This window comes from Vipera berus, assembly GCF_964194415.1.
Source record: "Vipera berus genome assembly, chromosome: 1".
Lineage (NCBI taxonomy): Eukaryota > Metazoa > Chordata > Lepidosauria > Squamata > Viperidae > Vipera > Vipera berus.
In genome coordinates, this window is record NC_138202.1 from 163,079,391 (window position 1) to 163,106,214 (window position 26,824).

At 38.3% G+C, this 26,824-nt stretch overlaps 1 protein-coding gene across 1 annotated transcript in view; it reads right to left on the reverse strand.

Annotated features, from left to right (window-relative positions):
• Nucleotides 1-26,824, reverse strand: part of TTN (titin) — a 314,129-nt gene that overhangs the window by 55,940 nt on the left and 231,365 nt on the right. The window contains exons 236-272 of the mRNA XM_081340361.1: nt 26,140-26,439; nt 25,748-26,044; nt 25,340-25,624; nt 24,965-25,258; nt 23,370-23,669; nt 22,951-23,259; nt 22,672-22,862; nt 21,836-22,265; nt 20,763-21,071; nt 20,296-20,444; nt 20,175-20,204; nt 19,889-20,018; nt 19,498-19,797; nt 19,082-19,399; nt 18,067-18,363; nt 17,674-17,973; nt 16,646-16,960; nt 16,386-16,534; nt 15,150-15,300; nt 13,798-14,079; nt 13,384-13,686; nt 12,992-13,294; nt 12,598-12,879; nt 10,942-11,241; nt 10,525-10,827; nt 10,114-10,422; nt 9,744-10,025; nt 9,181-9,480; nt 8,174-8,467; nt 5,099-8,059; nt 4,686-5,006; nt 4,295-4,579; nt 3,888-4,187; nt 3,092-3,394; nt 1,345-1,620; nt 936-1,235; nt 22-324 (exon numbers count right to left, since the gene is read on the reverse strand). Of these exons, the coding sequence (XP_081196487.1) occupies nt 22-324; nt 936-1,235; nt 1,345-1,620; nt 3,092-3,394; nt 3,888-4,187; nt 4,295-4,579; nt 4,686-5,006; nt 5,099-8,059; nt 8,174-8,467; nt 9,181-9,480; nt 9,744-10,025; nt 10,114-10,422; nt 10,525-10,827; nt 10,942-11,241; nt 12,598-12,879; nt 12,992-13,294; nt 13,384-13,686; nt 13,798-14,079; nt 15,150-15,300; nt 16,386-16,534; nt 16,646-16,960; nt 17,674-17,973; nt 18,067-18,363; nt 19,082-19,399; nt 19,498-19,797; nt 19,889-20,018; nt 20,175-20,204; nt 20,296-20,444; nt 20,763-21,071; nt 21,836-22,265; nt 22,672-22,862; nt 22,951-23,259; nt 23,370-23,669; nt 24,965-25,258; nt 25,340-25,624; nt 25,748-26,044; nt 26,140-26,439 (12,861 nt within the window). The remainder of the gene's footprint in view (nt 1-21; nt 325-935; nt 1,236-1,344; nt 1,621-3,091; nt 3,395-3,887; nt 4,188-4,294; nt 4,580-4,685; nt 5,007-5,098; nt 8,060-8,173; nt 8,468-9,180; nt 9,481-9,743; nt 10,026-10,113; nt 10,423-10,524; nt 10,828-10,941; nt 11,242-12,597; nt 12,880-12,991; nt 13,295-13,383; nt 13,687-13,797; nt 14,080-15,149; nt 15,301-16,385; nt 16,535-16,645; nt 16,961-17,673; nt 17,974-18,066; nt 18,364-19,081; nt 19,400-19,497; nt 19,798-19,888; nt 20,019-20,174; nt 20,205-20,295; nt 20,445-20,762; nt 21,072-21,835; nt 22,266-22,671; nt 22,863-22,950; nt 23,260-23,369; nt 23,670-24,964; nt 25,259-25,339; nt 25,625-25,747; nt 26,045-26,139; nt 26,440-26,824) is intronic.

A 26,824-nucleotide genomic window follows, 5' to 3' on the forward strand; every position in this document is an offset into this window, starting at 1 on the left:
TATGCAAAATGTTTAACTTACCAATTGGTGTTCTTGCAGTCACATAATCTGTTGGTTTGCTAGGCTTGCTTGCACCTGCTTTGTTCAGAGCATAGATTCTAAATGTGTATTCTAGCCCTTCAATTAGGTTTGCACATGGGTATTCTGTGGATCGCACAAGGGTGTCATTGGCCTTGACCCACAGCAAACTGTTCCTTTCTTTACGCTCAATGAGATAGCCAGTTATTGGACTGCCTCCATCACTGTCTGGCGTATCCCATGCTACAAAAATGCAATCCTTGTTTACTTTGGTAACACGTGCATTTTTAGGTTCACTGGGGACATCTGCAATAAAACAAAAAATAAGTTTTTAAAAATAACGCTAACAGTATTCAATGTTCTGTACCAGCCTGCTACCGGCCCTGCAGAAAAGGCAGGGACAACCCCTTTACAAACGGCAAGAGGCTGGAATTAAGCCTGCCAAATTTATTAACATAAAACAGCAAAACAAGACACCAACCATGAAACAGGAGCTATGAAACAGGAACTAATCAAGCGGTTGCCTTCAGCAAACTAGCCCTCCCACGCATTCCCCTTTTATACAGTTCAGGGCGTGGCTTCTCTCTGCCTCCTTCCAAGGTGCCCCATTGCCTTCCTCTGTTTACTCCTGATTGACTGCCTCCTGCGTCGGGCGTCCTTGAACAGGGCCAGCTGTAGGTCATCTTCATCCACGCTGTCAGGCTCACACAGCTGGGTCTCCATCGTGACCAGGTGGGAGGGGCCTGGCTGAGGGCTCTGCGGAGCCTCAAGGCCATCATCAGCAAGCTTTTCAACACCCCCCTCCTCCTCCTCTGAGTCGTCTGACCCAACTGCTGAACCCACAGGCTGACCCTGAATCACAATATTCAACAAATATCCTACTGAGGACAATAGTATAAGTAGACAGCCAGACATACCAAATGGAAACCTTGCAACCATCTTATCCGATTGAAGTGGCTCAGAAATCCCAAATCGGTTTTCTGCACGAACACGGAACACATATTCCTGACCAGGGGTCAGTTTTCCAAGTCTGCAATTTGTTTTTGTGACAGAAGCTACTGCAGTTATCCAATCACCGCGACTGACATCACACTTCTCAACCACATAGTTAGTGATGTTACTACCACCATCTTCAAGTGGGGTATGCCAAGACAAGCTACAGGCATCGGCATCTATATCAGAAATTTCAAATGGTGGCTGAGGTGGTCCAGGGATATCTATAGAAAGATGCAAAAATATAGAGGCAAATTAGTATAGATTTTGAGGAGTACATAAAAGATAAATGTGTGAGAACTCTCAAGCTTGGGAGAAGAAAATCAAGCATACCCATGACGATGACTCTGATTTTCTGAGTAGCTACTCCGGAGCTGTTTTCTGCTGTTAGGCTGTAATAATCACTATCTTTCCTAGTTACATCTTTAATAATAAGAACCGAAGTGCCTTCTGCTTTATGAACTGCCAGGCGACTCGAAGTAAGCACATCTTGGTCTGCTTTCATCCATTTACAAGTTGGATGGGGTTTCCCATAAACATGTGCCTCAATTCTGAGTTTCTGTCCAGCTTTTATACTGATATGATCTGGCATCAGAATTTTAGGTGGCACTGCAATTCAAATTCAACAACGAAAAATTTACATTTGAGGCAAATAAAATGAATGACGTGAACAATGCAGTTACTTTGTTCTTCACATATATAATTCTGAAAAATCTTCAACTGATGTCAGCAAAGGGATTTTTTTAAAAACCAAATCGCAGACTGCTGCTAGCTTTTGTGACCTCGATATTATGAGCGACTTATGTTAGTGGAGGGTGTATGTCTAGATGTGACAGAACTACCATAGCAAGGTGAAGTGACTTTGAGTTTTAGAACTTCTTGAATATGATGTTTTTCCATCTTTAGTTCTGCATGGGGTTATACTACCCTAGACAGAACGACTGCACAATTTGGGTATTCTTCTGGATTCAAAGATCAGGTGGCAGTCAAGGTGTGGGGGGGGGGCACCAAATGTACCCTTTCATGGTTCAAGAAACACTGCACACTGTCATTCATGTTTTGGTCACCTCCTGAATAGATTAGTGCAATGAGGTTTATGTAGGGCTGCTCTTGAAAAACATCTGAATGTTTCAGTTTACCCAAAATACAATGGCAGACACAAACCTCATTAACCTGTTATTACACAATTGCTCTGCAAGCTGGATTGGCTCCCAATTTGCTTCTGGGTGCAATTCAAGGTGCTGATTATTACGTATAAAGCCTTGCATAGGATGGGGCCAGGCTGACTGAAGGAATGCTGTACTCCCACTATCTTCATCTCTCTCATTAAGTCAGGCAAGAGAGGTATGCTCTGAGTCTCATTAATCAGAGACTATCATTTGACGGGAACCTAGGAAATTTGCCTTTTCTGCACCTGTCCTCTGGAATACCATTATCACCAGAGGTCAGATTAGTGCCAATAATGCATACCTTTTGGAAAGCCTTAAAGATTTGGCTCTTTTCCCAGGCACGTTTCTCAGTAGAGCCATTAAGCCTACACTACTTGTGCAGAGTTTCTTTGGCAGCCACTTTATATTTTTAACTGATTGTGGTAAGCGTTTTTCCACTGTATTTTAAAACTTTTATTAGCCCCCATAATTGCATTAGTGCAGGGGTGTCAAACTCAATTTCATTGAGCGCCGCATCAGCATTGCGGTTGCCCTCAGGGGGCCAGGTGGGTATGACCTAGGTGGGCATGGCCTACTGGGTGGGCGTGGCTAGAGTGCGTATGGCCTACTGGGTGGGCATGGCCAGCTCTACATCATTCGCATCAAGGGTGCCTATGGGGGCCTGGGCAGGAGTGGGACAGATCTGAGGGTCTCTGGCAGGAGGAGGGTCTCTGGGCCAGGGCCAAGGCAGTGGGGGCCGTTCCCTCACTGTTTCCAGGATGGCTTTGTGGGCCGCATGAAACCACTTTGCAGGCCAGATCTGGCCCCCGGGCCTTGTGTTTGACATGTCTGCATTAGTGAGATTGGTGCCATCTAAATTGACTTCAATAAAATAAAGGCACAAATAAAAATATTTGATGACAATTACTTACTGAGTTGTTCTTTGACTTCAAACATGCCTTCTGTTTCTCTTGGCAAACTCACTCCAACAGCATTTCTAGCAGCCACTCTAAATTTATACTTCTTCCCTTCCTTTAGGCCAGCAACAACAATGTTAAGATCTTTTACAACAGAGTACTGTGTCCAGTGATCGCCCGCTTGCCCTTCTTGTTGATACGAAATGATGTACCCATCAATTTTGGCACCACCGTCACGCAGTGGTGGCAGCCATCCTAATGTAGCACTGTTTTTGGTAATTTCAGTTACTTCAAGTTTCCTTGGAGGATCAGGTTCGCCTTAAGAATGAAACAGGCAAAAAGTAAAATATAAACATTCTAAATCAGCAGTTAAATCATTTCTAAAACCATTGCAACTTCTTGTGGTTAATTGCCATGTTCTTTAAATTCTTTAACAATTTAATGCAGTTCGATTTTCTACTGAGCAAATAAGATGCAAGAAAATGATTTTAAAACTCTGTAGAATATTTGAACTCTTTTGTTTATTCTTCTAAGTTGAGTCCTGGACTTCTACTGTAAATTCTTACCTTTGTAGGAGCACTGAATAGTATATACATTATGTAACTAATCCAGTATTTTTTAAAAAGTGGTTTAATGCATGAAATTCATCATGATGATTCTAATAATCATAGTAATGTAGACTTCTAAATATTTGTAATGTATGCTTTCGCTTAATGTACTATTTATATATTGTGCACAAGTACATATTATTTTAGTAGGTATGTCAGTATTGCAATTTGTTGGGGAGAAAGCTAGATTAATAAATACTTACTTAGTGGATCTGTTGCCATGATTGGCTTAGGTGTATCTGTTGGAACACCTGGACCATATTCATTGACTGCAGTTACTCTGAAGAAGTATTCAGTACCAGGCACAAGGTTAGCAACTTTGAAACTAGTCTTCTTTATATCTGAAATAAGAGTTCCCCAGCTTTTTCTATCAGCCTCACGCTTTTCGAGAATGTAGTGTGTGACAGGACTACCGCCATCATTCTCAGGTGGTGTCCATGAAAGCTGACATGTCATTTTAGTGACATCACAGACCTTGAAGTCTGCAACAGGTCCAGGAGTATCTATGAAGAAAACAAGGGGTACAGGTACAGCATTAAACTGAACTTCAGCAGTTTGTTAAACCAAACAAGGCAGCAGATTTCTACCCCTGATTATCCCTGATACTTACCAAGAACACGGACATTGACAAACACAGCTTTTTCTCCAGCAGGGTTAACAAGAGTCAAAGAGTATTTGCCCGAGTCATCACGAGTTGAATTAGGAATCACACAGAAGGACATTGTGTCAACCAAGTCAACCTGGCCCTTTCTGATCACGTTATCAATTCCCACTCTCCTCCAGGTGACTTTAGGTGCTGGTCGTCCTCTAACAATAGCAAAGAGTCTGATGGGGCATCCAGCTCTGACTATGAGTAATTTCCTCAGGCTAGCATCCAATTCTATCTCCGGGGGCTCTGAAAGGTAAAAAAAAACAACAACCAAAAACATGTTGTTTGTAAAAGTACCCAGCAAAGTAGAAAATCAGTAACACATAATTTAATGGTTGATTGGCAAAATTACCAAGTATTTCTTTTGGAGAAACAGCTTCCTTCAAATCAGCTGGAGGACCAATGCCAACCTGATTTTGGGCAGAAACACGGAACTCATATAGTTCTTTCTCATCCAGACTCAACACAGTAAATTCTGTGTGAATGACTTGTGCTGCAACATTGCATCTTTTCCATCCTTCATCGGGACCAGCTTTTTCAGTTTTTGGCCTCATTTCTATCACATATCCAATAATTGGAGCACCACCATCGTAGAGCGGCTTTCCCCAGCCAAGTGTAATAGACGTTTTTGTGCTATCAACAACCTTAAGATTGATGGGAGGACCAGGTGGTTCTGTAAAATAGATCAAGGTACAAAAATAAGCCTTTCAGTGACTCAGACAGAGTGTTAAAATGTTAATTCAGTGTTATATGAAAGATAATTACCTATTGGGTCTTTTGCTACTGCAGGCCTTGATGGGAAACTTGGTTCACCAATTCCAATTTCATTTTCTGCCTTCACACGGAATTGGTATTCATATCCAGGAATGAGATCTGTAACTTTCTTGCGTCTTTCTGGAATGGCCGTTTTGGTAACAGGAACCCATCTTAGTGACCTCTTCTCCCTCTTCTCTAATATATATCCTGTAATTGATTTTCCACCATCATATTCTGGTGGATTCCAAACTACAGTCATCTCATCTTTGCTAACTTTTGTGATCTCTGGAGGATCAGGACGTCCAGGTCTATCATATTTTGTTTTGGCTATAATTGGCTTAGTCTCTGTTGGTGGACCAGTGCCCATTTTGTTTTCTGCACGAACCCTAAAGATATATTCATTCCCTTCTATGAGATGTGATACTTGTACAGAGTCCATTATCACTGAAGAGGAATATGTGGTCCAAACCATACGCTTGCTTTCACATTTCTCTATGATGTAATTCTGTATTTCACAACCACCATCATCTTCGGGTGGGTCCCAGCTGACTTTACATCTGTCAGTTGAAATATCAGAGACTTTGAGATTTCTTACTGGTCCTGGTTTGTCCAAAACATTTACAGTAGCATACGCTACAAAGCTACCAGCTGGATTAGTAGCTGTTATAACATATTTGCCGCCATCAGTACGTCTCGATTTTGCAAGAAGCAACTTAGATGAGTGTGAAGTTGTTTCAATTTTGACCCTTGGAGATTTGGATAAATCTTCGGTATCCTTTGACCAAGATACTTCTGGTTGAGGCTTGCCTTTAAGCCCTGCTTCAATTTTAATTGGTTCACCAGCTTTCACAGTGAGTACTCCAGACAATTTCAGATCAAGTACTGGCTTTTGCACTTCTTCTTTAACAACAACTTCACTTGTTTTTACCCAATCACTTTCTCCTCCTTCATTCTTAGTCTGAACTCTGAACTGATAAATTTTATTTTCAATGCATTTGTCAACCATATACTGTGTTTCCTTAATGCTGCCTTTGTGTACTCTTTCCCATTCATCTGAGTCCTTCGGTTTTCGCTCAACGTGGTAAGATAAATTGGGACTACCACCATCATAGTCTGGCCTTCTCCATTTCAGATGCACAAATGTCTTTCCTGTTTCTGCAATATGAAGATTTTCAGGCTCACCTGGCCTATCAATTGGATTAATGGCAAGGATTGGAGTCTTGGTCTCGACAACTGGGCCTGGGCCTACTTTATTTTCTGCACAAACACGGAAGAAGTACTCATGATTTTCTATGAGATGTGCTTTTACCATCCTCTTAGTAAGATCAGAAGAGACTATTGACCATCCTTTCTGACTTGGTTGGCGATATTCTACTATATAATTTGTAATTTCGGAGCCACCATTATCTTCCGGATTCTCAAAAGCAATCATACAGGAATCCTTAGTGACATAGCTGACTTTCAGATTCCGACAAGGTCCAGGCCTGTCAAGGACATTAACAATGGCTGATGCTTGGGCATGTCCGCTGCTGTTTTTAGCTGCAATAATGTACTTGCCATGGTCTGCTCTTGTAGCTGATTTAATTTGTAGCTCTATGCGTGGAACTTCTTGAATTATGTCAGTCCGCTTATCTTTCGTCAGTATTTTGCCTTCTTTCGACCATGTTATGTCAGGTTCTGGTCTACCTTTCACTCTGCCTAGGATCTTTATTGTTTGGCCTACTCTAACTGTAATGACATCACGGCAGGTCACATCCAGTTCTAGCTCTGGAGGAGTCAGAATGTCTTTAGCAAGAACTGTTTCAGGCAATTCTCTAGGTTCTCCTTCTCCAACAATATTTGCAGCTTTGATACGGAATCTATATTCATTTCCTTCAATTAGCCCAGGTACTGTAAAGGCACATGGTCGAATAAGTTCATCTTTGTTAATTCTACTCCATTGAGTTGTTCCACTTTTCTGGCATTCTACGACATATCCCAGTATAGGGCTACCACCATCTTTGAGTGGTTTTGTCCATACCAGTTCAGCTGTTTCTCTGGTCTTATCTTTGAGTTTTGGATTAATTGGAGGCCCAGGAGGTGAGATAGGACGTGTTGCTTTTATTGGGTCTGAAACTGGAGATGGTTTGCTTAGGCCAACACTATTTTCTGCAAAAACACGGAATTCGTATGTGTTGCCCTCATAAAGGCCTGTAGCTCTGAACTTCAGGTCAAGTACTGGTGATTTATTTACTCGTATCCACTTGCCAGAAATTTCACGACGTTCAAGAATATACCCAGTTATTGGAGTTCCTCCATCAGACTTTGGCATAGTCCAATTTACTGTTGCAGCGTTTTCAGTAATATCATGAACTGTTGGTTTACCAGGAGGAGATGGTGGATCAAACATAGACTTAGCAACTGCTGGTTGGGAATCAAGAGGTGGACCAATGCCTATTTTATTCTCTGCACGAACTCGGAAGATATATTCAGCGCCCTTCTGTAGGCGTGGAATTTTAAGTCTTGTTTGACTAAGTGATGAACAGACTATGCCCCAGGTTTCTTTCTTTGACTCTCGCTTTTCAACAATATAATTAGTTACAGGACTACCACCATCATCTTTAGGAGGCCGCCAAGCAATAACCATGTGATCTGGAGCTACTTCTACAATATCAATTGGGCCAGTAGGAGGACCAGGAACATCCAAGACAGTTAAATGAACAGCCACAGTTTTGCTTCCAGCTAGATTGGATACTGTGAGTAAATATTCTCCAGTATCTTTTCTTGTACAACTTTTAATAGTAAGAACTGTTGAGTAGTTGTCAGTATCAATTTTGTAATTGCCTTCTGATTTGATTTCAGTATTGTCAGTGACCCATTTTGCAGTGGGAATAGGTACTCCTCTCATGATTGCAGGGAATCTTACTGTGCTGCCAGCTTTAACAACAAGCCCTTCTATTAATTTCACATCCAGCTCAACAAATGGTGGCACTGAAATAAAATAAATAAATAAATAAATGTTACCATGTGGTTTATCTTAGTAATTAAAATAGGCAATAGTTATTAATATGATGTATGTATGACATCCATAAAGCTAGAAATTACCTATCTTTTCTTGGCACTCAATGGGTATAGTCGTGTCTGGAAGACTAAGACCCACAATATTTTGGGCTTTCACACGGAATTTGTAAATCTTTCCTTGTTGTAAGCCTGTAACAACACATTCCGGCACAGGGACTGTCTTGAATTTCGTCCAGTCCTCTGTTCCTTCTTCTTGGTATTCCACCAAAAATCCAGTTATTTCAGCACCACCATCACGATCAGGCCAATTCCAAGCAAGAGAGACTTCTGTCTTGTCAACATCTACATGATGCAAGTTCTTTGGTGGCCCAGGTGGATCTTATAACACAAGAAGACAGTAAAATTATATTTCTACTTTTAAACATATAAAATACGCATTTAACATCTGTTGAAAAATGATAGCTCATCGGTAAAAGTGTATTTTCTAAATCATGGGAAGTAAAAGTTCTACTACATTCTACACTGATCAGACTCTATTTCAAGTGCCATGTCCAGTTCGGGGCATCACATGCTTGAGAAACTGGAATAGATGGAAAGAAAAGCAAAAGGAATAATCTGGAATAAAAATAAGCTTTATGAGGAGAAATTTAAAAACTGGGCACGTTTATCTTTAAGAAGTTTGACTGAGGAGAAATGTGATTGTCAAATAGCAGAAGGAGGGTGACTGAGAAGAAGGTCCGGTCCTGTTCTCCATCATACCAGAGTGCAGGACATAGATCAAGGCTCTTAAATTGTGGGAAGCCATATTTTGGCTGAATGTTGGAAAAACCCCTGATGGTAAGAGATGCTTGACTGGAGCCAATCATCTAGAAACGTAGTAAGCTCTCTTTTACTGGATGTGTAAAAGCAGAGTATGGATAATCATGTGCTTTTATATGGATTCCTGCAAGGGGATTAGACTCAATGAGTCCAGCTACTCTATAGGTCTGTGCTAATGTGATGCATATTACATACTATGGATTAATATTATTGCATGACCAGCATTTTGTATGAACAAAAAATAATAATAATAATAGCTGAAATATGCTTACGAAGTGGATCCATAGCCTTAATTGGCTTGTGAGTTTCAACAAAAGGTCCTCGTCCATACTGATTCTCAGCAGCGACACGGAAGAGATACTGAGTGCCTTCCATAAGGTATTTAGCCAACATACTGTGTTTCTTAGAAGAGGAAGATATAGGTAACCACTGAGCAGCAGCAACATCCTTCCTTTCCACAACATAGTTGGTAATGACGGAGCCACCATCGTCCTCAGGTTCCCTCCAGGTTAGGTAACAAGAATCTTTTCTAACTTCACTCACTTGAAAGTCCCTAGGAGGCCCAGGCTTATCTGGAAAAATATTAATAAGGAACAAGGATTCGTTGAAATTAGTCTGACTGATTTAATGATACCTACTGTTACTCTTTTAAATAAAAAAGGCCACCTAGGCTAACAGATATAAGTGAATAGCCCTGTGAACTTTCCATCCCCAAATTTGCAAAGGGATATGAAAATGAGATGGAACGGATCAATATTCTTTCCTCTTTTACTCCTTGCTCATGCTTCTTATCTTATTTCCCGGTAACACCTGAAAATCATATTAGCACAATTACCTAGCACAACAACTTTTACTGAAACGGTCTTTGATCCGAGAGGATTTTCCACAGTCAGGGAATAAATCCCTCCATCTTCATGGGCAGCATTACGTATTTCCAGTTTGCTACCAACTCTTGTAACTTCAATATCTGCTTTCGTAGAAACTTCCTTATCTTCTTTCTTCCAAGTCACTTTTGGGAATGGTATTCCTTTAATTACAGCACTGAGTCTCAGTGTAGTTCCAACTTTAATATGCTGTTCCCGTGCCATATTAGCATCCAAGATTAATTCTGGAGGCTCTGAGAAAAAAAAGAGAAGATTTTGTGTTCAGAAAGCATATATATATGTCATGCCTTTAAAATGAATAAAATTTAATGTTCTGCTTACCAAGTCTGTCCTTGACTTCCACTGGATCACGGACATAGGCTGGCTCTGATTCACCTGCTGCATTAACTGCCAGGATTCTGAATTTATATTTAGTACCTTCGGTGAGGCCAGTTACACTATATTTTGTATCAGGGCAAGAATCAGCAGTATAATTGGCTTTCTTCCATTCCTCATCTCCAACCTTTTGGTATTCAATAAGGTAGCCTATAATCTTCCCTCCTCCATCGTGACGTGGTGGTTGCCAGGACAAATCCACCGAATTCTTAGTTTTATCCACTGCTTCTGGATTAATTGGAGGACCTGGCTTAACTATGAAAAAAAGAAAGCAAACAGCAGCCATGAGAAGAGAAAATATTTGATTGAGAATGCTGATTAGAATAAGAACAGATAAGAAAGTGTTTTAAAACATACCAATTGGATCTTTAGCAAAGATTGGTTTTGACGGGGGGCTTGGGTCACCAATACCAATTTCATTTTCTGCCGCGACCCGGAATTCATATTCACAGCCTTCAAGGAGATCAGGTACCCTAAATTGGGTATTTGGATAAATAGGTTCTTGTGTAACTTTTGTCCATCGATTAGACATTGTTTCCTTCTTTTCAAGGATGTAATTGGATATTGGTTTTCCTCCATCGTGTGGTTTGTTCCAGGTAACTAATGCAGAATCTTTGGTGACATTCTTAACGATTGGCTGCTCTGGTGCATCAGGAACACCTAAAAAAAACATATTACTTTTTAAACCCATTTGTAGAACAATAGGTATATGAAATATAACGTAAGACTGTGGCAGATAAATAATTAAAATAGATTAGAAAACAGGTGACGTACTAAAACGATCCTTGGCCTTCATTTCATCAGATATCAGTGGATCACTTATGCCATACAGATTTTCAGCATAAATTCGGACAACATAATCTTTTCCTTCCAGTAATTTAGGAACCTTGCATGTTGTTTTGACACTTGCTGATGTAACTGGCATCCAGAGATCTCTGTGAGCATCTTTCTTCTCAATAATATAATTTGTAACTGGACTACCACCATCATCCAAGGGAGGTTTCCAGGAAATAATAAAGTGGTCTTTATGTACTTCATCAAAAATGACAGGCCCCACTGGAGGTGTAGGACGGTCTGTTGAAAAGCACACAAATGTAAATGTAAATACACACAAATAATTCAAATAAAAATGCACAAATTTGACAACCCCTAAGGCAGGTAAACAGTGCTAACTTCTAAGGTGTCTGACAGTTGATAAAGCTAAATATATGGTCAATTTGCTTTCTGTTAGCAAATAAAATTTGTAATTCTTTTCTCTCTCCCCAGCGTACCAAACCTGATTTATTCTTAATAGGATAAAGTTATGTATACATCAGCTGTCTTTTGCTACTTTAACAAAGGCAGATTCAATCACTTGGGAATTAGAGCTGAGATATGTAACCTCGTGGATTAATCAGATAGAATATTTGGAAAAAAGTAAACACTGCATTGCTTAAGTCTTGCTTGCAGAGTCTAGAGGGCAGCCATTGGGAAATGGTGCACTAAAAAGTAACTGATAAAGAGGCATGAACAAGAAATTAATTTCTAAAATGTAAGCACTTTCTGAACTCTATATTTTAGATGTAAAACTTATTTCAAAATCTGTTTTCTCCTGTTCATTTGGGAAATCTTCTTGCTTCCTACTCTGCCAAGTGGTGCACTACATTTCTACTCCAAAGAACACATGGCCTCACTGCAAACAGTGGAATGACTTTTTGTTGAAATAAGGAAGTTCTATTTCACTGTACTCGGTTGAAGATCCTTCAATCTTCCCAATCCATGAAAAAAAAAAATCAGAGATAGAGTTCTTCTCACAAGATCCTTATGCTTACATATTTTAATTTTAGTCTATGAATTAGTGTTTAACTTAAGTTATCACAAAACTAAGAAGTATTAGACCAACTTTCCCATCCTGTTAATGTAATTCATCTTGGTTTTTAAAGTGGCCACTATACCATTTGGAAAGAGCATCCTCTTACATACTATTTTTAACTTTCTGCAGGTCATTGTTAGTTATAGTAAAAAAAAAACCCCAAATATTCAAAGTCTAATTTAGTTAAGATTCAAAGGCACATCAGGACAACATTGTTAAAGAATCAGATTTCCTTGTTCTGTACTCCTCTGTCATGCCCTCACATCCTTTGAGGACTGGCACTGTTTATTAATTCATTTGTTCATTTATTGATTTAACATATTTATATAGCTGCCCATCTCACAAAAATGGGACTGTTTTTAGTATAGGTACTGCTTTGAAAAGAAGCAGTTGGCAGAGGCACCTTATGGTCAGTTCATTTTTTCAAATCAGCAGGAAATTATATTCCCTGTGCTATAATTCAATTATAATTCAAAGAACACATTAACAATTCATATGCTTTTTTAACTACACTCAATCAACCCTCACTCAGATCTTCCAAGCATATATTGTAAACTGAGTCCTAGAACAAGACTTACCAACAACAGTAACTTGACAGAATCCTTTTCTTGATCCTGAACTGTTTTCTACAACAACACTGTATTTGCCTGAATCTTCACGGACAGATTTTAATACACCCAAGCAAATTGTAGCCGGAGTAGTCTGGATCAAAGTTCGTTTGTCTTCTTTCACTGTAATGTCATCTTTGTACCAAGTAATCTTCGGTGTTGGCTTGCCTGAATATCGGCCAGTCAGACTGAATGCTTCTCCTACACGGACTGTCAGCTTTTCTCTGATATCAAGCTCAAGTTGGGGAGGAGCTAAATATATTGTTTAAGAAAAAGAAAAGAAAAATCAGCATTTTTTTAAAAAAAATATATAACAAATCAACCAGCGTGTGCTAGTGGGTTGGCTTCCAGAAAGCAAACTTACCAATTTCATCTTTGCACGTGATGGGTTTTGTGCAAAATGAAGGTTTGCCTTGTCCCACAATGTTGCAAGCGCTCACGCGATACTCATACGTGTCACCTTGTTTCAATCCTTCCACAGTGTATTTCCGATCAAGCATTTTCTCTTTTGTAACTCTAGTAAATTTATCCTTCCCAATGAGTCGGCTTTCCAAAACATACATGGTTATATCAGAGCCACCATTATACTTTGGTGGGTTCCAAGTCAGTGTAACAGAGTCCTTAGTTACTGCTTTTACTTCAAGATCCTCAGGCCTCTCCGGCACAGCTAGAAATAAACATATACAGCAGATTAAACATACATTCCTAAGTCTATTTTTATTGTAATCTATGCAGCTAGGTGATAAAGCTACGTACTGATTGGATCTCTTATTAGGAGTTCTTTTGTTGTTTCTACAAAGGGGCCCATGCCAATCATGTTCTCCGGTGCAATGCGGAAGAAGTATGCTTTGCCCTCAATCAGCCCCTGCACCGTGGCATTTTGTCTGGTGACTGTGTAAGACACTGGTGTCCAAGCTCTGTGATCTGCTTCACGCTTTTCAATAACATAGTTGGTAATAGCTGAACCTCCATCGTCTTCTGGAGAAAACCATGTAAGTTTGCAAGAGTCATTGGTTAGGTTTTCTGTAAGGAATGGAACTCCAACAGGGCCAGGTACATCTGTTAAGGAAAAAAGAAAACAAGAAAAATGTATTCAGGATGAACATTTGCCTCCAAAAACTAAGATCCTCAAGAATAGCGAGATCCAGATATTCAACTTTTGCAGCTTACCTAGCACATCAACAATAATAGTCTTCTTTCTTTCTCCACCTGCATTTTTAGCAAGGAGAGTGTAGATACCCTGGTGACTTCTCTTGCAATTCTTTATGACCATAGAAGAACTGATGGCAGTTTCTTCAATTTTAGCTTCTTCCGGCAGAGGTCTTTCATCCTGGCTCCAAGTAATAGTTGGAGGTGGCTTTCCTGAGACATAAGCTATAATGCGGATGACCCCACCAGCATGAACAACAATTCTGTCTTTTACATGGGCATCCAGCTGAAGATCAGGAGGTACTGTAGAAACAAAGAATGCATTTTATCTGTGCCATATGCCATTTCAAAAAGAAAAACGGAGTAGATAGAAAAAAAAGTATAAGCAAATACAATGTACAATGCCTTTCCTTTTCAACAAATAAAACTAATTCTGAAGATTCTGTCTAAATATGTGTATATGACACCTTACATTACGTATGGTACAATTCTCTGGGTGTATTTCCATGCACAAATGTTGTCATAAGAAGTAACACATGCCCAAAAGACACAAATGATTGAATCATGATTAATTGCAATTAATTAACAATTCTCTCTCAAACCACCCTTATACACTGAAATACACTATCCATTAAAACATACAACTTTCTTCCAGCAGCAGTGCAAAGAAGACTGAGCGGGGGGGGGGGGAACAAATATAGGGAAAGAGTCACCTGAGGTGACACTGGAAGGTAAGAAAAAGATGGGGGGAATAAAACAGAATGACAGTTTTAGAATGATGTAATTTGGTATAAAAAGAATGAGTTCAAAATTAAATTTATCAGGAAAACAGGCCCTCCCAATCTTTCAAGGCACTTACCTTTTTCAGCAATATAGATTCCCTTTATTCACTCCTATACTTCCCAATTCATTAAGATATTGTATAAGGCCGTGGTGGCGAACCTATGGCACGCGTGCCACAGGTGGCACATGCAGCCCTCTCTGTGGGCACGTGTGCCGTCACCCCAGTCCTAGGCCTTCAGCTGGGCTTTATAAAACCTTTTTGCTTTAGGCCTCCACCGCCGTGTGCAAAAAAAAGGGTTCAATCAATCAATCAATTTCAACTTCTTGCAGGAAAAAAAAATCTAGCAAAGTTAGAATTGATTGATTGAACTTTTTAGTCCCGCCCAGTCTGTCGTTACCACTGCAGCCATGCCCACCCAATGGGCCACACCCACCCAGCACCCGATGATACATAAGTGGGTTTTGGGTTGCAGTTCGGGCACTCGGTCTCTAAAAGGTTTGCCCTTACTGGTGTAAGGTAAATAATATAAAGTTTCAATATTCTACCCTTTCAAGGAAAAAGAAAGATAACATTTTTTCATAAGAAATACCTATTCTGTCCTTTATTTCAATAACTTCCGTAACTTCTCCAGGCTCTCCGATACCAGCGGCATTGATTGCTCTGACTCTAAATCTGTAGAAGCCTCCTTCTTTTAATCCAGCCACAACAAACTTGGTTCCTCTTATTTCTTTGTCTTTTGCCTGAAGATGAAAAATAAGATAAGAGTCACCCAAGACATTTCCTGCAGGGCAGAAAAACTAAGAACAGAAAGGAATTATGGGTGGCTGTAATATGGGCATGCACATTTCTTATCTGGCAATTGACTGTAAAGTTCCGAAGCAGGAAAAAAAATCATAAAAGTTGAATAAAAGATGAAAGAGCCATCTTTATCTCTGAGACATATGATGTATGGGTAACATTTCTAATTAAAACCTGAGATAAATTGTGTACAATCATTGTTTCTCCACAAGGGTCCCTAATTCTCAAAGAAAGCTAAGTACATATGTGTTATAGCACTGCAAGCATGATAAGGAGCTATGGTGGCACAGTGGTTACAATGCAGTATTGCAGGCTAATTCTGCTGACCACTAGGGGTTTGATCCTCACTAGTTCAAAGTTGACTCAGCCTTCCATCCTTACGAGGATGATAAAACAAGGACACAGATTGTTGGGGGGGGCAATATGCCGACCCTATAAACCGCTTAGAGAGGGCTGTAAAGCACTATGGAGCGGTATATAAGTCTAAGCGCTATTGCTATTGCTACGTGCCATTATTATTATTTTTAATACAGTCTTATTCTAGACATTAAGATGATTTGTATATAAAACAACATTTTTAAAAGCGATGCTAGTCACCGCTAGTAGATTTATTTTTATAACTTCTAGCACTTTCTCAGATAATTGGTTTGATTAGTATTTTGGTACAGAAACATCCTGTATTGCAGCTGATGTAACATAGGCAGTATGTCTGTGCACAGGCAACATTGTCTTCCTCTCTTTCTTTTCAGTTCTTTGTCAGGCACAAAGACTTTGTCAGATACAAATGCCTTACACCTTTCCTCTTTTATTTCTTCCTTCCTCTTGCTCCATAGGTTATCCATGTTTCTGTAAAAGCTTCCTGAAGAGAGCCAAAGCAGTGATCCTGCTGTTGTGAGGTCAGACTGATGAAGCCGAGACATCTTGGAGGATGGAGCTCACTGCTTATCATTACTTCCTGAATATGTCCAATTAACAAGCCCTGCCATAATGTGTCATAAATACATGTTCATGGCATCTCATTACCTACCTTTTCCCACTGTTCCTTCCCTTCCTCTTTGAATTCAACAAGGTAACCAGTAACTTTAGAGCCACCATCTTTTAATGGCGGAGCCCACTCAAGATCAACTGATGATCTTGTCCAGTCGGTGACCTTTGGAATTGGAGGGCCAGGTGGAGCTGAAAAACATAACAACATTTATTTATAATAAACATCATACTGCCTGCTGTTTGATAATGCCTCTCTTTCCCTCTTTTCATAGGAAACAAAAAGCAACTGAAGCCATTTACCAATTGGGTCCCTTGCAGTGACTGGATCAGAAGGCATGCTTGGTGGGCCCACACCAGCAGCATTAATAGCATATACACGGAACTGATAATCTGAGCCTTCAATGAGGCCAGTTACTTTGTGAGAAACGCCAAGGGTCATAGGCTTAATAGGATCACGGTTAACTCTTGTCCATCTCTTTCCAGTGGTTTCTTTGCGTTCCAGCCAGTAACCTGTCACGGGAGAGCCTCCATCATATTCTGGCTCCTCCCAGTTGACAGTCATGGAGTCATGTGTGACGCTGCTTATGGTTGGTTTGTCACAAATTCCAGGAACAGCTAGGAAAAAAAGATACACAGTTTGTAAGATAAAGTGCTAGTGCTCATTACTGCATAATAGTTTTTAGCTTTTACTTGGAACTGTGCAAACTAAGAGGGACTGGGATATCTAGCTGTAACTCACATCTCTCAAATTCTCCTACTTACTGAACCATCAGCAAATTATCTGCAATTGGGGGAAGCACATTTTTTAAATCCAGCCTCTTAAAGCTATAAGGGTCAATATAATTATTGCATTCTCTGCCAACCACCATCTTTTCATGTGATGATGGTTCAGCAGATCCCACGAACAGCATGATTGGTTCCTGATGCTGGAGCAAATAGGATTTTCTTTGTTGGAACCCTGTATTTATTGATGCGTAATAAAGTATTTGGACTCTAATTCAGAGATTTTAATATGTTTTTACTGATAAAAATAAAGAGGCTATCCAGAATAGAATACATATATTAAAAATTATACAATGTTGCATACAATAGAATACATACAATAAATAAAATAAAATTATACAACTCAAAATTGAGCACTAATATAAAATTAAGGTGCATTCTGAGAAACTATACAAGTTTTGTAAAGAAAAAAATATTTTTGAAGACTTTAATCATTATAAATACACTTGAAATAACTGTTGGTTTGTAATGATCATAGTGATTAATCTGATTCCTCTTCAGTTATGATTTCTAGATAAATCTGTTTGAAACAATTTTGTACTTACTGAAAAGATTCCTTGCTGTTTCAGGTTCACTATCAAGAGGCTCCCCAATGCCATATTTATTCTGTGCCATAATGCGGAAGATATATTCATGGCCTTCAACCAGCTTGGGAACTGTGAAAATGCATTCCTTAGGTTCATCGGTAACTTTGATCCATGACTTTCTGTTTGCTTCCCTTTTTTCAATAACATAGTTTGTTATTTTAGAGCCACCATCATCTTTTGGAGGTAGCCAAGACAATGTCATCTGATCAGCTGAAATGGATTCAAATTTAATGGGTCCTTCTGGTGGTCCAGGGCGACCTGAAAAATATATTTGGTATAGTGAAGCAAATTGTAACATTATGTAATAAACAATACATTAGATGGTCAAAACTAAAACGTATTAATATTTACCTAGAACATTTAGTCTCATTTCCTTTGAATCTGTTCCAAAATTATTGACAGCAGTTAGGGTGTACAAGCCTGTATCCTTTCTGCGAGACTGTTGTATCACCAATGTGCAGGAGTCTTCACCCACAACTTTATTGACATGTTGATCATATACAACCGGTAATTTATCATCTGGTTTCTTTGGAGGAGCTTTAGCCCAAGTCAACGTAGGGAAAGGCACACCCTTCACTTTAGCTACAATGTTAATATCTGTTCCTTCTTCTGCCTCCATAAACTCTTTGAGTTCAATTGATGGAGGACCTACAGACAAAACCAAGTAAAAGTTATTCTATCAATATAAAGCGTATGGAGGTAAAAATATTTTTACTTGAATATCGAAGTGAAAAACGTCTTATTGCTTCTCAACGTGTTACTTCCCAACAAGTAGCAAAATACAGTTACATTATTTGTAAATTTTGCCTACAAATTGTCAGTAACAGTCACTGACATAGTTAGTTTCATTATATTCATTTTGTTACACCTGTTAACCATAATTCACATCTTTGTCATTGGAGCTATTAGAATAATTGAAAAAAATGTCCATAATTGTATTTTGGGAGGAGGGGGTATTTTTCTTTTAGATTCACTATCTCTTTTTATGTTCTACGTACATTTTTGTATCATAATTTTATAGTCACCTTATTAATACTCAGTTTTGAAATATCTGTAAATTTTAGTGATTTTGTGGTTTTATATTCTGTGTTAGACAATCCTACTATGTATACCTGGTCATTTTTAGCATTCTATATACTTTTATAGAACAGCATACATATTACATAGATTCATATAGCGCTGCATTCATAGTTGATTTTGTAATCCTAATTATATTTCTAAATTTAATAGTAGCTAGCACCTTAAATTTTGGCTAGTCTTACAATAAGTAGATTAGCGTGTTGGCACAGTGGGATGGCTTTAATTTTAGCATTGATATAAACTTTGTTGATCAATGGCTGAAATAAACGATGATGATGACACTTACATGTCTGATCTTTGACAACAATAGGTCCAACAGTAGCTGATGGTCTGCTAGGCCCTGCTTCATTTACTGCTTTCACTCTGAATTCATATTCATCACCTTCATTAAGGTCCTCAACTGTAAACTTTGTTTCTTCCACATCACGTTTATTGCACTGGCGCCAGGCCTCCTTGCCTTGACCTGTACGGTCCCAACGAAGGCACTCAATATTGTAATGTGTCACAGGAGCACCACCATCATTCTTTGGAGGTTTCCAAGTCAGGTTGACAGAGTTCTTGGTGATCACACCAATCTTAAGCTTGACGGGTGGATCAGGAGGTTCTTTAAGGAAAAAAAAAGAAACAAACAGAACAGAGTAAGCACTGGTAACTATTATATTATCCTAATAAAAGCAAGTTTTTCACTCTGATTTAACTCACGGATGGGATCTCGTGCTGTCGTTCTTTGAATTGTATCTGCTGGTGGGCCAACACCAAAGCGGTTTTCTGCACGTACGCGGAAGAAATATTGTTGTCCAGCTATGAGATCAGGAATAATTAATGAAGTTCCAGCACAGTTTGGATTAACTTTGGTCCAGGCTTTCCCTTCAACAGTTCTCTTCTCTATAATGTAATTTCTGATTCTGTCTCCACCATCATTGTCTGGCATTTTCCATGAAAGTTTACAGTTGCACCTTGTTATATCACTTACTTTCAGGTCTTTTGGTGGCCCAGGAACATCTATCAACGAGAAAACAACACAGAATTATTTAGCTTTAGTTAAACCATAGTACTGGAGACATGGTGCAAAATCGAGATTCAATAAACTTACCAAGAACATTCACCCTCACGTTTACGGTTTTTTGTCCTGCTTTATTTTTTGCTGTAATGCTATATTTTCCAGAATGACCTCTGTTACACTCAGGAATAGTAATTACTGAACTGGTATCAGTTGATTCCACCTACATAGACAAATTCCAAATGAACTCACTTACAAATTTTTTTAAAATTAAAGCGGTTAAGTCTTATAATAGTGAATATAGTGATATATAAATGTAATTTTATTTAAATTGAAATAAAAATTAAATGTAGTGAATCAAATATAAATTATTTCTTACTGTAGCATCTTCAGGTATATTATGTCCATCCTTTAAATAAAAGAGAAAACAGTAAATCTAAAGATATTTAAATAAATGTAGTTGAAATTTTGAAATAGTGTTATTTTTTTTTCTTACTGACCTTCACTGTCTTCTTTGCATCTCCTTCAAATTCCCAAGTTACTTTGGGAACTGGGCGTCCTTTAATAATTGCTGGGATTTTGATTGTTGAGCCAGTACGACAAGAAAGCAAATCTTGTGCTTTAACATCAATAAATATTTCTGGCTCTTCTACAAGATACAAATCACATAACTGAAATTAATCTACTTATAATCATTTATGTATTTTCCTCATGAAAAATATACATGTATAAAAGAGCGAGGTCACTCGTTTTAATAACGTTCTATAGCTGCTTGGAAAAATATAATACAGTAAAACAAGACTAACTGATAGATTGTAAAAGGAATCGCAGAAATTCTAGACACCATTCACCTCTCCTTCATTAACAAGAATAAGTTGGGCAGCTATTCTGGAATCTCCATTCACACATTATTCAATCTTTCATAGTCTTTTACTTTATTTCACAATGTAACAGAAAATATTCTTACCTAGAATTTCCTGGCATGGTATTTCTGAAGTAGCAAGACTCGGCTCTGATTCCCCTGCAGCATTTACAGCCTTTACTCTAAATCTGTATTTTCTTAGCTCTTTCAGGTTGGGAACAGTACATTCACAGGTAGGGAACAGCTTGTCTGGCTCGTTCGCATTCTTCCAATCCAAACTACCTTCTTCTTGCATTTCAACAATATAACCTTTAATAGGACTGCCGCCATCTTTTTGTGGAGGTTTCCATGTGAGAGATATGGTTGACTTGGTTCTGTCTTTGACATCTGGGCATGATGGTGCACTAGGAGGAACTATGGGGCAAATGTAAAATATTCTGAATGAGAATTATATCTTCATTGTTTTAGGGAACCCCCCCCGCATATATCTATATCTATATCTATATCTATATCTATATCTATATCTATATCTATATCTATATCTATATCTATATCTATATCTATATCATCTATATCATCTATATCTATATCTATATCTATATCTATATCTATATCTATATCTATATCTATATCTATATCTATATCTATATCTATATCTATATCTATATCTATATCATCTATATCTATATCATCTATATCTATATCATCTATATCTATATCTATATCTATATCTATATCTATATCTATATCTATATCTATATCTATATCTATATCTATATCTATATCTCTCTATCTCTCTCTATATATATCTATATATATCTATAGATAGATAGATAGATAGATAGATAGATAGATAGATAGATATAGATAGTTATAGATATAGATAGATATATAGATATAGATTCTACTTGGCTGAAGTTACAAAAAATTCAAATGCTAAAGATATTATAGGCTATATATTTTCTAATAAAACAAACAATTAAGGGAAGTTGCTATAGATTATGAAGATATGTTCTTATGGCAATGAAAGGAAACTCACAATATGTTACCACCCACATGTCATGGGATAAAATCATAGGGTTGCTATTAGACAGATTCAGGGCAGATGAAACTAAATGGAAGAGGATGCCTTTTGAAGTCATGGAACACTTAAAGCTTTCCCTATACTGTATACTCACAGATTGGATCTGCGGCTTCAACAAGATCTGACGGTTCACTGGGAGGACCAATTCCAGCAATGTTAATCGCCATCGCCCTGAACTGATATTTTACTCCTTCAATCAAACGCAACACATTGAAGTCCAGTCCTTTCACTGAGGGTTTTGTTACAGGTGCTCTGTTAACGCGAGACCAATAGACACCTCCTTCTTCTTTCTTCTCTAGCCAATAGCCGGTAATTGGTGCTCCACCATTATCCAAAGGAGGTGTCCATGTTACAAGCATCGATGACCTAGTATGATCTATGACTTTTGGTTTTCCAGGTGGCCCAGGTAGCCCATAAGGATCCTTGATGACCACTTTCTCTGAAAGACATTCATCACTTATTCCATACCGGTTTACAGCCCTAACCCTAAACTGATAGTGACCATCGGTTGTCAGTTTATAGACCTGGAAAAAAAAACACCACAAAATATTATGTGTCATTAATTAACGTTATTTCTACAAATTTCAGCATAGCATATTAAACACGAATTGGTCATTCCAGTTACTTTTGTTGAACAATATTTAGAATGGTTAAAAAAATCATTCTGAAACATTGTCTGGATATGCTTTACATCAATAGTTTGCAAGTATTTTGTAAAGTTAAAGTCAAGTACTACATAATCATTATTTATAAATAGCAGTTCTAACATGTAGTAGCTCATTCCAAGCTGACATTGCATTAAAAGTTCTCTTAGCCTTGAATTTAATCAAAATACAATAAACAATTGTTTTAATGCTTCTCTTTCGGTTATATTTGTATTCAGTAGTTTTCATCTTAAAACCGTGCATTTTTCTTCAAAATCAAATTTACCCCAAATCGTCTGTCTACCACAGTGCTGGATACTTCCTCCCAATCTACTTTCTTCTTGCTTGCATCACGCTTCTCAATAATGTAGTGAGTAATTTCACTGCCACCATTATCAAGTGGAGCATCCCAGGTTAAACAGCAAGATTCAGCTTTAATGTCCGAAACGGTGAGGTTTCTCGGTGGAGAAGGACGATCTAGATTAAAAACCATTTTCAACACTGTGTTATATCAGAACAAACGGAAGACATTTTTAATCACTGAAGCAGCTCATTAGATACTTACCAAATACTTCAACGTGAACGTTGCGGAATGCAGAGCCCAAACGATTGGAAGCTGTAACTGTGTAAGTGCCTTTATCACTTCTAGCTACTGCAGGCATACTGAGTTCAGTTTTGGCCTCTGTTCGAGATATTTCCTTTTTGGTGATCTTAAGGGCATCTGAGGTTTTCTCAATGGGAACCTCATTTTTGGACCATTCAATCTTTGGCATGGGAAGACCCGTCACATCAGCAGGAATGTTCACTGGTTGCCCTGCCATGACTTTGATAGTATCTCCCCTAACGGCCAGACGCAACGTCACTGTTGGAGGTTCTAAAAGGAAATCAGCACAATCAATAACAACGCAGTTCTTTATAAAATATATTAATAACAGGCTCCCAGTTCATGCTTAAAGTTAAGGCATAATTATTAAAGTACTTCACCTTCATCGTCTTGGATAACAACATTGAGTGGCAGTGAAGGTTCACTTTCTCCAATTTCATTGACTGCCTTGACTCGGAATTCATACATATGCAGTTCAGCAAGATTATCCACAAGAAGTGAAGTGGCTCGGCAAGGTGTTTTATTGACTCTTTCGAATTCATTTGAGTCGTGCCTTCTCTTGTCAACAAGGTAGCCAATGATAGGGCTGCCTCCATCATTACGAGGAGGTTTCCAGTCAAGGGTAACTGATGATTTTGTTCTCTCTGTATACATGAACCTCTCTGGGGCAGTTGGAGGGCCTATTGTGAGAAGAAAGTTATAGTGTTAGCTTTAATTCACAGACTTGCACTGGAAGAAGGGTTTTTTTAATTACATCTATGGTTATGCAGTAGTATGACTTAAAATTAAGGCATGAAATATTTAAATAATGTATTCATTTGGTATTACATCCCTGTTTTCAGAGAATTAGATGCACATATTATTCTGCCCATGTTAATGCATTTTTGAAGATTTCTGTGTCCCCACCACTCAGTTATGATTCCAAAAAGCACTTTAGTAAAAGGAGGCATTGGCAGAATCAGCCAACAGATAGCTTTCATATTACAATTCTGATTATATTTGTAATATTCATATTACAGTTATGATTAAAGGTAACTGGTTGTGCATTCATCAAAACTTGGAAAGAGTGCAAAAGCATTCCCTTTCTCTGCAAGAAATATAATGAATATTTCTGTCTATTTTCATGATCATGATCTGAATTTGAAAATATTGATATTTCTAATATTCTCTTGGTAGTCAAGCGTTTTGATATCCCAATGGATATTTTTACATATATTCTATGTGAGTTCCAAATTTATTCCCTAGGCTTTTAAGATGAATTAATTTGGGACCTGCTATACTTCTTCAGTTTGGTTCTTAATCATAAATAATCTAAACCAGAAGCAAGCAGAGATCAGGCTTGCTAAATTTATTCTGCATTTCAAGAAAACCCCCAAGATCCACCAAACAGGGACAACTGCAAAAAGCATGCAATAAAGACCAGGGGCAGGGACAAATCTGCTTTCACCATCAGAACTAGATTGAACTCATAATATTTTTATACAAAATATGTTGTGGTTATTATTTAACTGGAAACCATGGGTGATCTACTGTGAGTCACCCAGAGAACAGCGTGGAGGTCCTTCTCTGTTTCTGCCCAAGCCTGTTTGCAATATGCTTATGAACAGAAAGGCATACAAAAGATAGATGGGCTATTTGGATTTATTTAGATTTATATTTATTTATGTTGGCAACAGTTCCTCCCTTGACTACATTAAATCACCAAAAAAATGTTCTATCTTGTCCAAAAGCAATCAATATGCTAGTAACATTAGATTGCAGGCATTAGCAGTGCTGAAACGGCTCTTTTGATAGGACTATGCTATTCTTCCAAGAAATGCAAATGCCTCAGCTATAACTGTGAAAAAAATAGTCCAGTGATTTTTATCAACAGAAAAATCTTGGTCTTATAAATAAATAAAAATATTTTTCAGTTGAAATTAAGAGTCAAAGTATTTCAAAACACTCTCATGGGTCATATTAACAAAAATAATACCTTTGGGATCAACAGCAAGTAGTGGCCCAAGTTCAACTGGTGGACCACAGCCAAACTTGTTCTTGGCGAATACACGGAACTTATATTCTTGCCCTTCTACAAGACCAGTAATATCACATTTTGATCTCTCTGTATCCACAGCGAGTCTCCACGTATGCATTTTGGCATCTTTCCTCTCTACAATGAAGCCTATTATCTCACTTCCTCCATCGTCTTTGGGATCATCCCAGTTAAGCAGACACATTTTTCTGTTCACCACAACAGGATGCAGATCAGTTACTGGCCCAGGAACATCTGAAAAAAGAAGATACAAAGTGTAATAACAAAGGCACAAATACCTCCTCAAATAGTTTCATTAAATGTTGCATTTCTTACCAAATATTTCTGCTCTGGTTGCGGCAAATTTGGAGCCACTCTCGTTAGTTGCAGTAATCACGTATCTTCCGTGGTCTTTTCTGAGTGCATTTTTGATACTTAATACTGATGAAGTGCCAACATTCTCAATCACCACTCGGTCCTTGTCGATTTCCCCATCCTCTAAAGTCCACACAATTGTAGGATGAGGACGTCCAGTTACAGTAGCAGGCAGTGTAAGGGTTTGACCTGCCAGTATCTGAACACCTTGTTTGACAGAAACATCTAGTTCCACAGTAGGAGGTTCTATAGTCAAAAAAAAACAAAGAAAGAAAGAAAGAAAAGAAAGAAAGAGCATTGATTGCTTCACAATGACTTGTGTAATTATTTCACACGAGAATTTATTTCAAATTAAAAAAATGATAATACCTTTAGGTTCTGCAACAGTTACCGGTTCTGTTTCTCCAGGAGGCCCTTCCCCAGCAATATTAAGAGCAGTCACACGAAGTTTGTAATCAGCACCTTCTCTAATTCCTTTAACGAGGTAGCTTAGAACCTTAACAGGTTTCTCGGTGCAACGGGACCATTCGCTTGTACCCAGAAATTGCTTATAAACATGGTAACCAGTGATGTCTCCACCTCCATTGTATAGTGGAGCATCCCATGCTAGGTCAATAGATGTTGAACTTGTATCAAGGATTCTTGGAATAGGTGGGCCAGGTGGTACTGAGGAAAGAAAATACATAAATCAATATTAATAGATAGCAATTTAAAGCTCCCTTATCTTGACCAATGATAACTGTATCTATTAAAGAACTTACATATTGGATCTTGTGCAATTTTAGGATCTGATGGGGGGCTAAATTTGCCAGGACCAGCTGCATTTTCAGCACAGACTCTGAAAACGTATGTTAATCCTTCCAACAATCCTTCCACTCTTGTTTCCAGAGCATTCACACGATCTTTATTCACCCGAGCCCAATGAGTGCCATTGATTTCACGTTTTTCAATCCAGTATCCCAGAATGGGGCTGCCATTGTCTTTAGGTTCATTCCATTTAACCAACATACTACTGCTGGTAGGCTCCTCAACTAAAGGTTTGTCGGGTGCATCAGGAGGACCTATACACAAGGGGGGGAAAAGCAGATTTTTTTAATGCCAAAACACATGCATTTGAAATTTCATGCAAGAATTTTATTTAACAGAGAGAGTATTTACATCATTTATAAAATGTTCAATGCAGTCCTACAGAAATACATCAAGGGGATTTATTTCTGAGTAATAAACTATAGGATTTTACTACAAATTTCAAATAGCTATGCTGTCTTCCTCAAAGTATCTTCTATTCGGAATGTCAGTTGCTAAATGCAGTAGAATTTTACTGGTGGTTACCCTGAAAAAAACCCTATGATTTCCACACTATTTATTTTCAGATAAGCCTCTCAATTTCCCACCAATATGGGATGGTTTTCATTTAAGAGAGAATGGCTTAGGACACTCTATTTA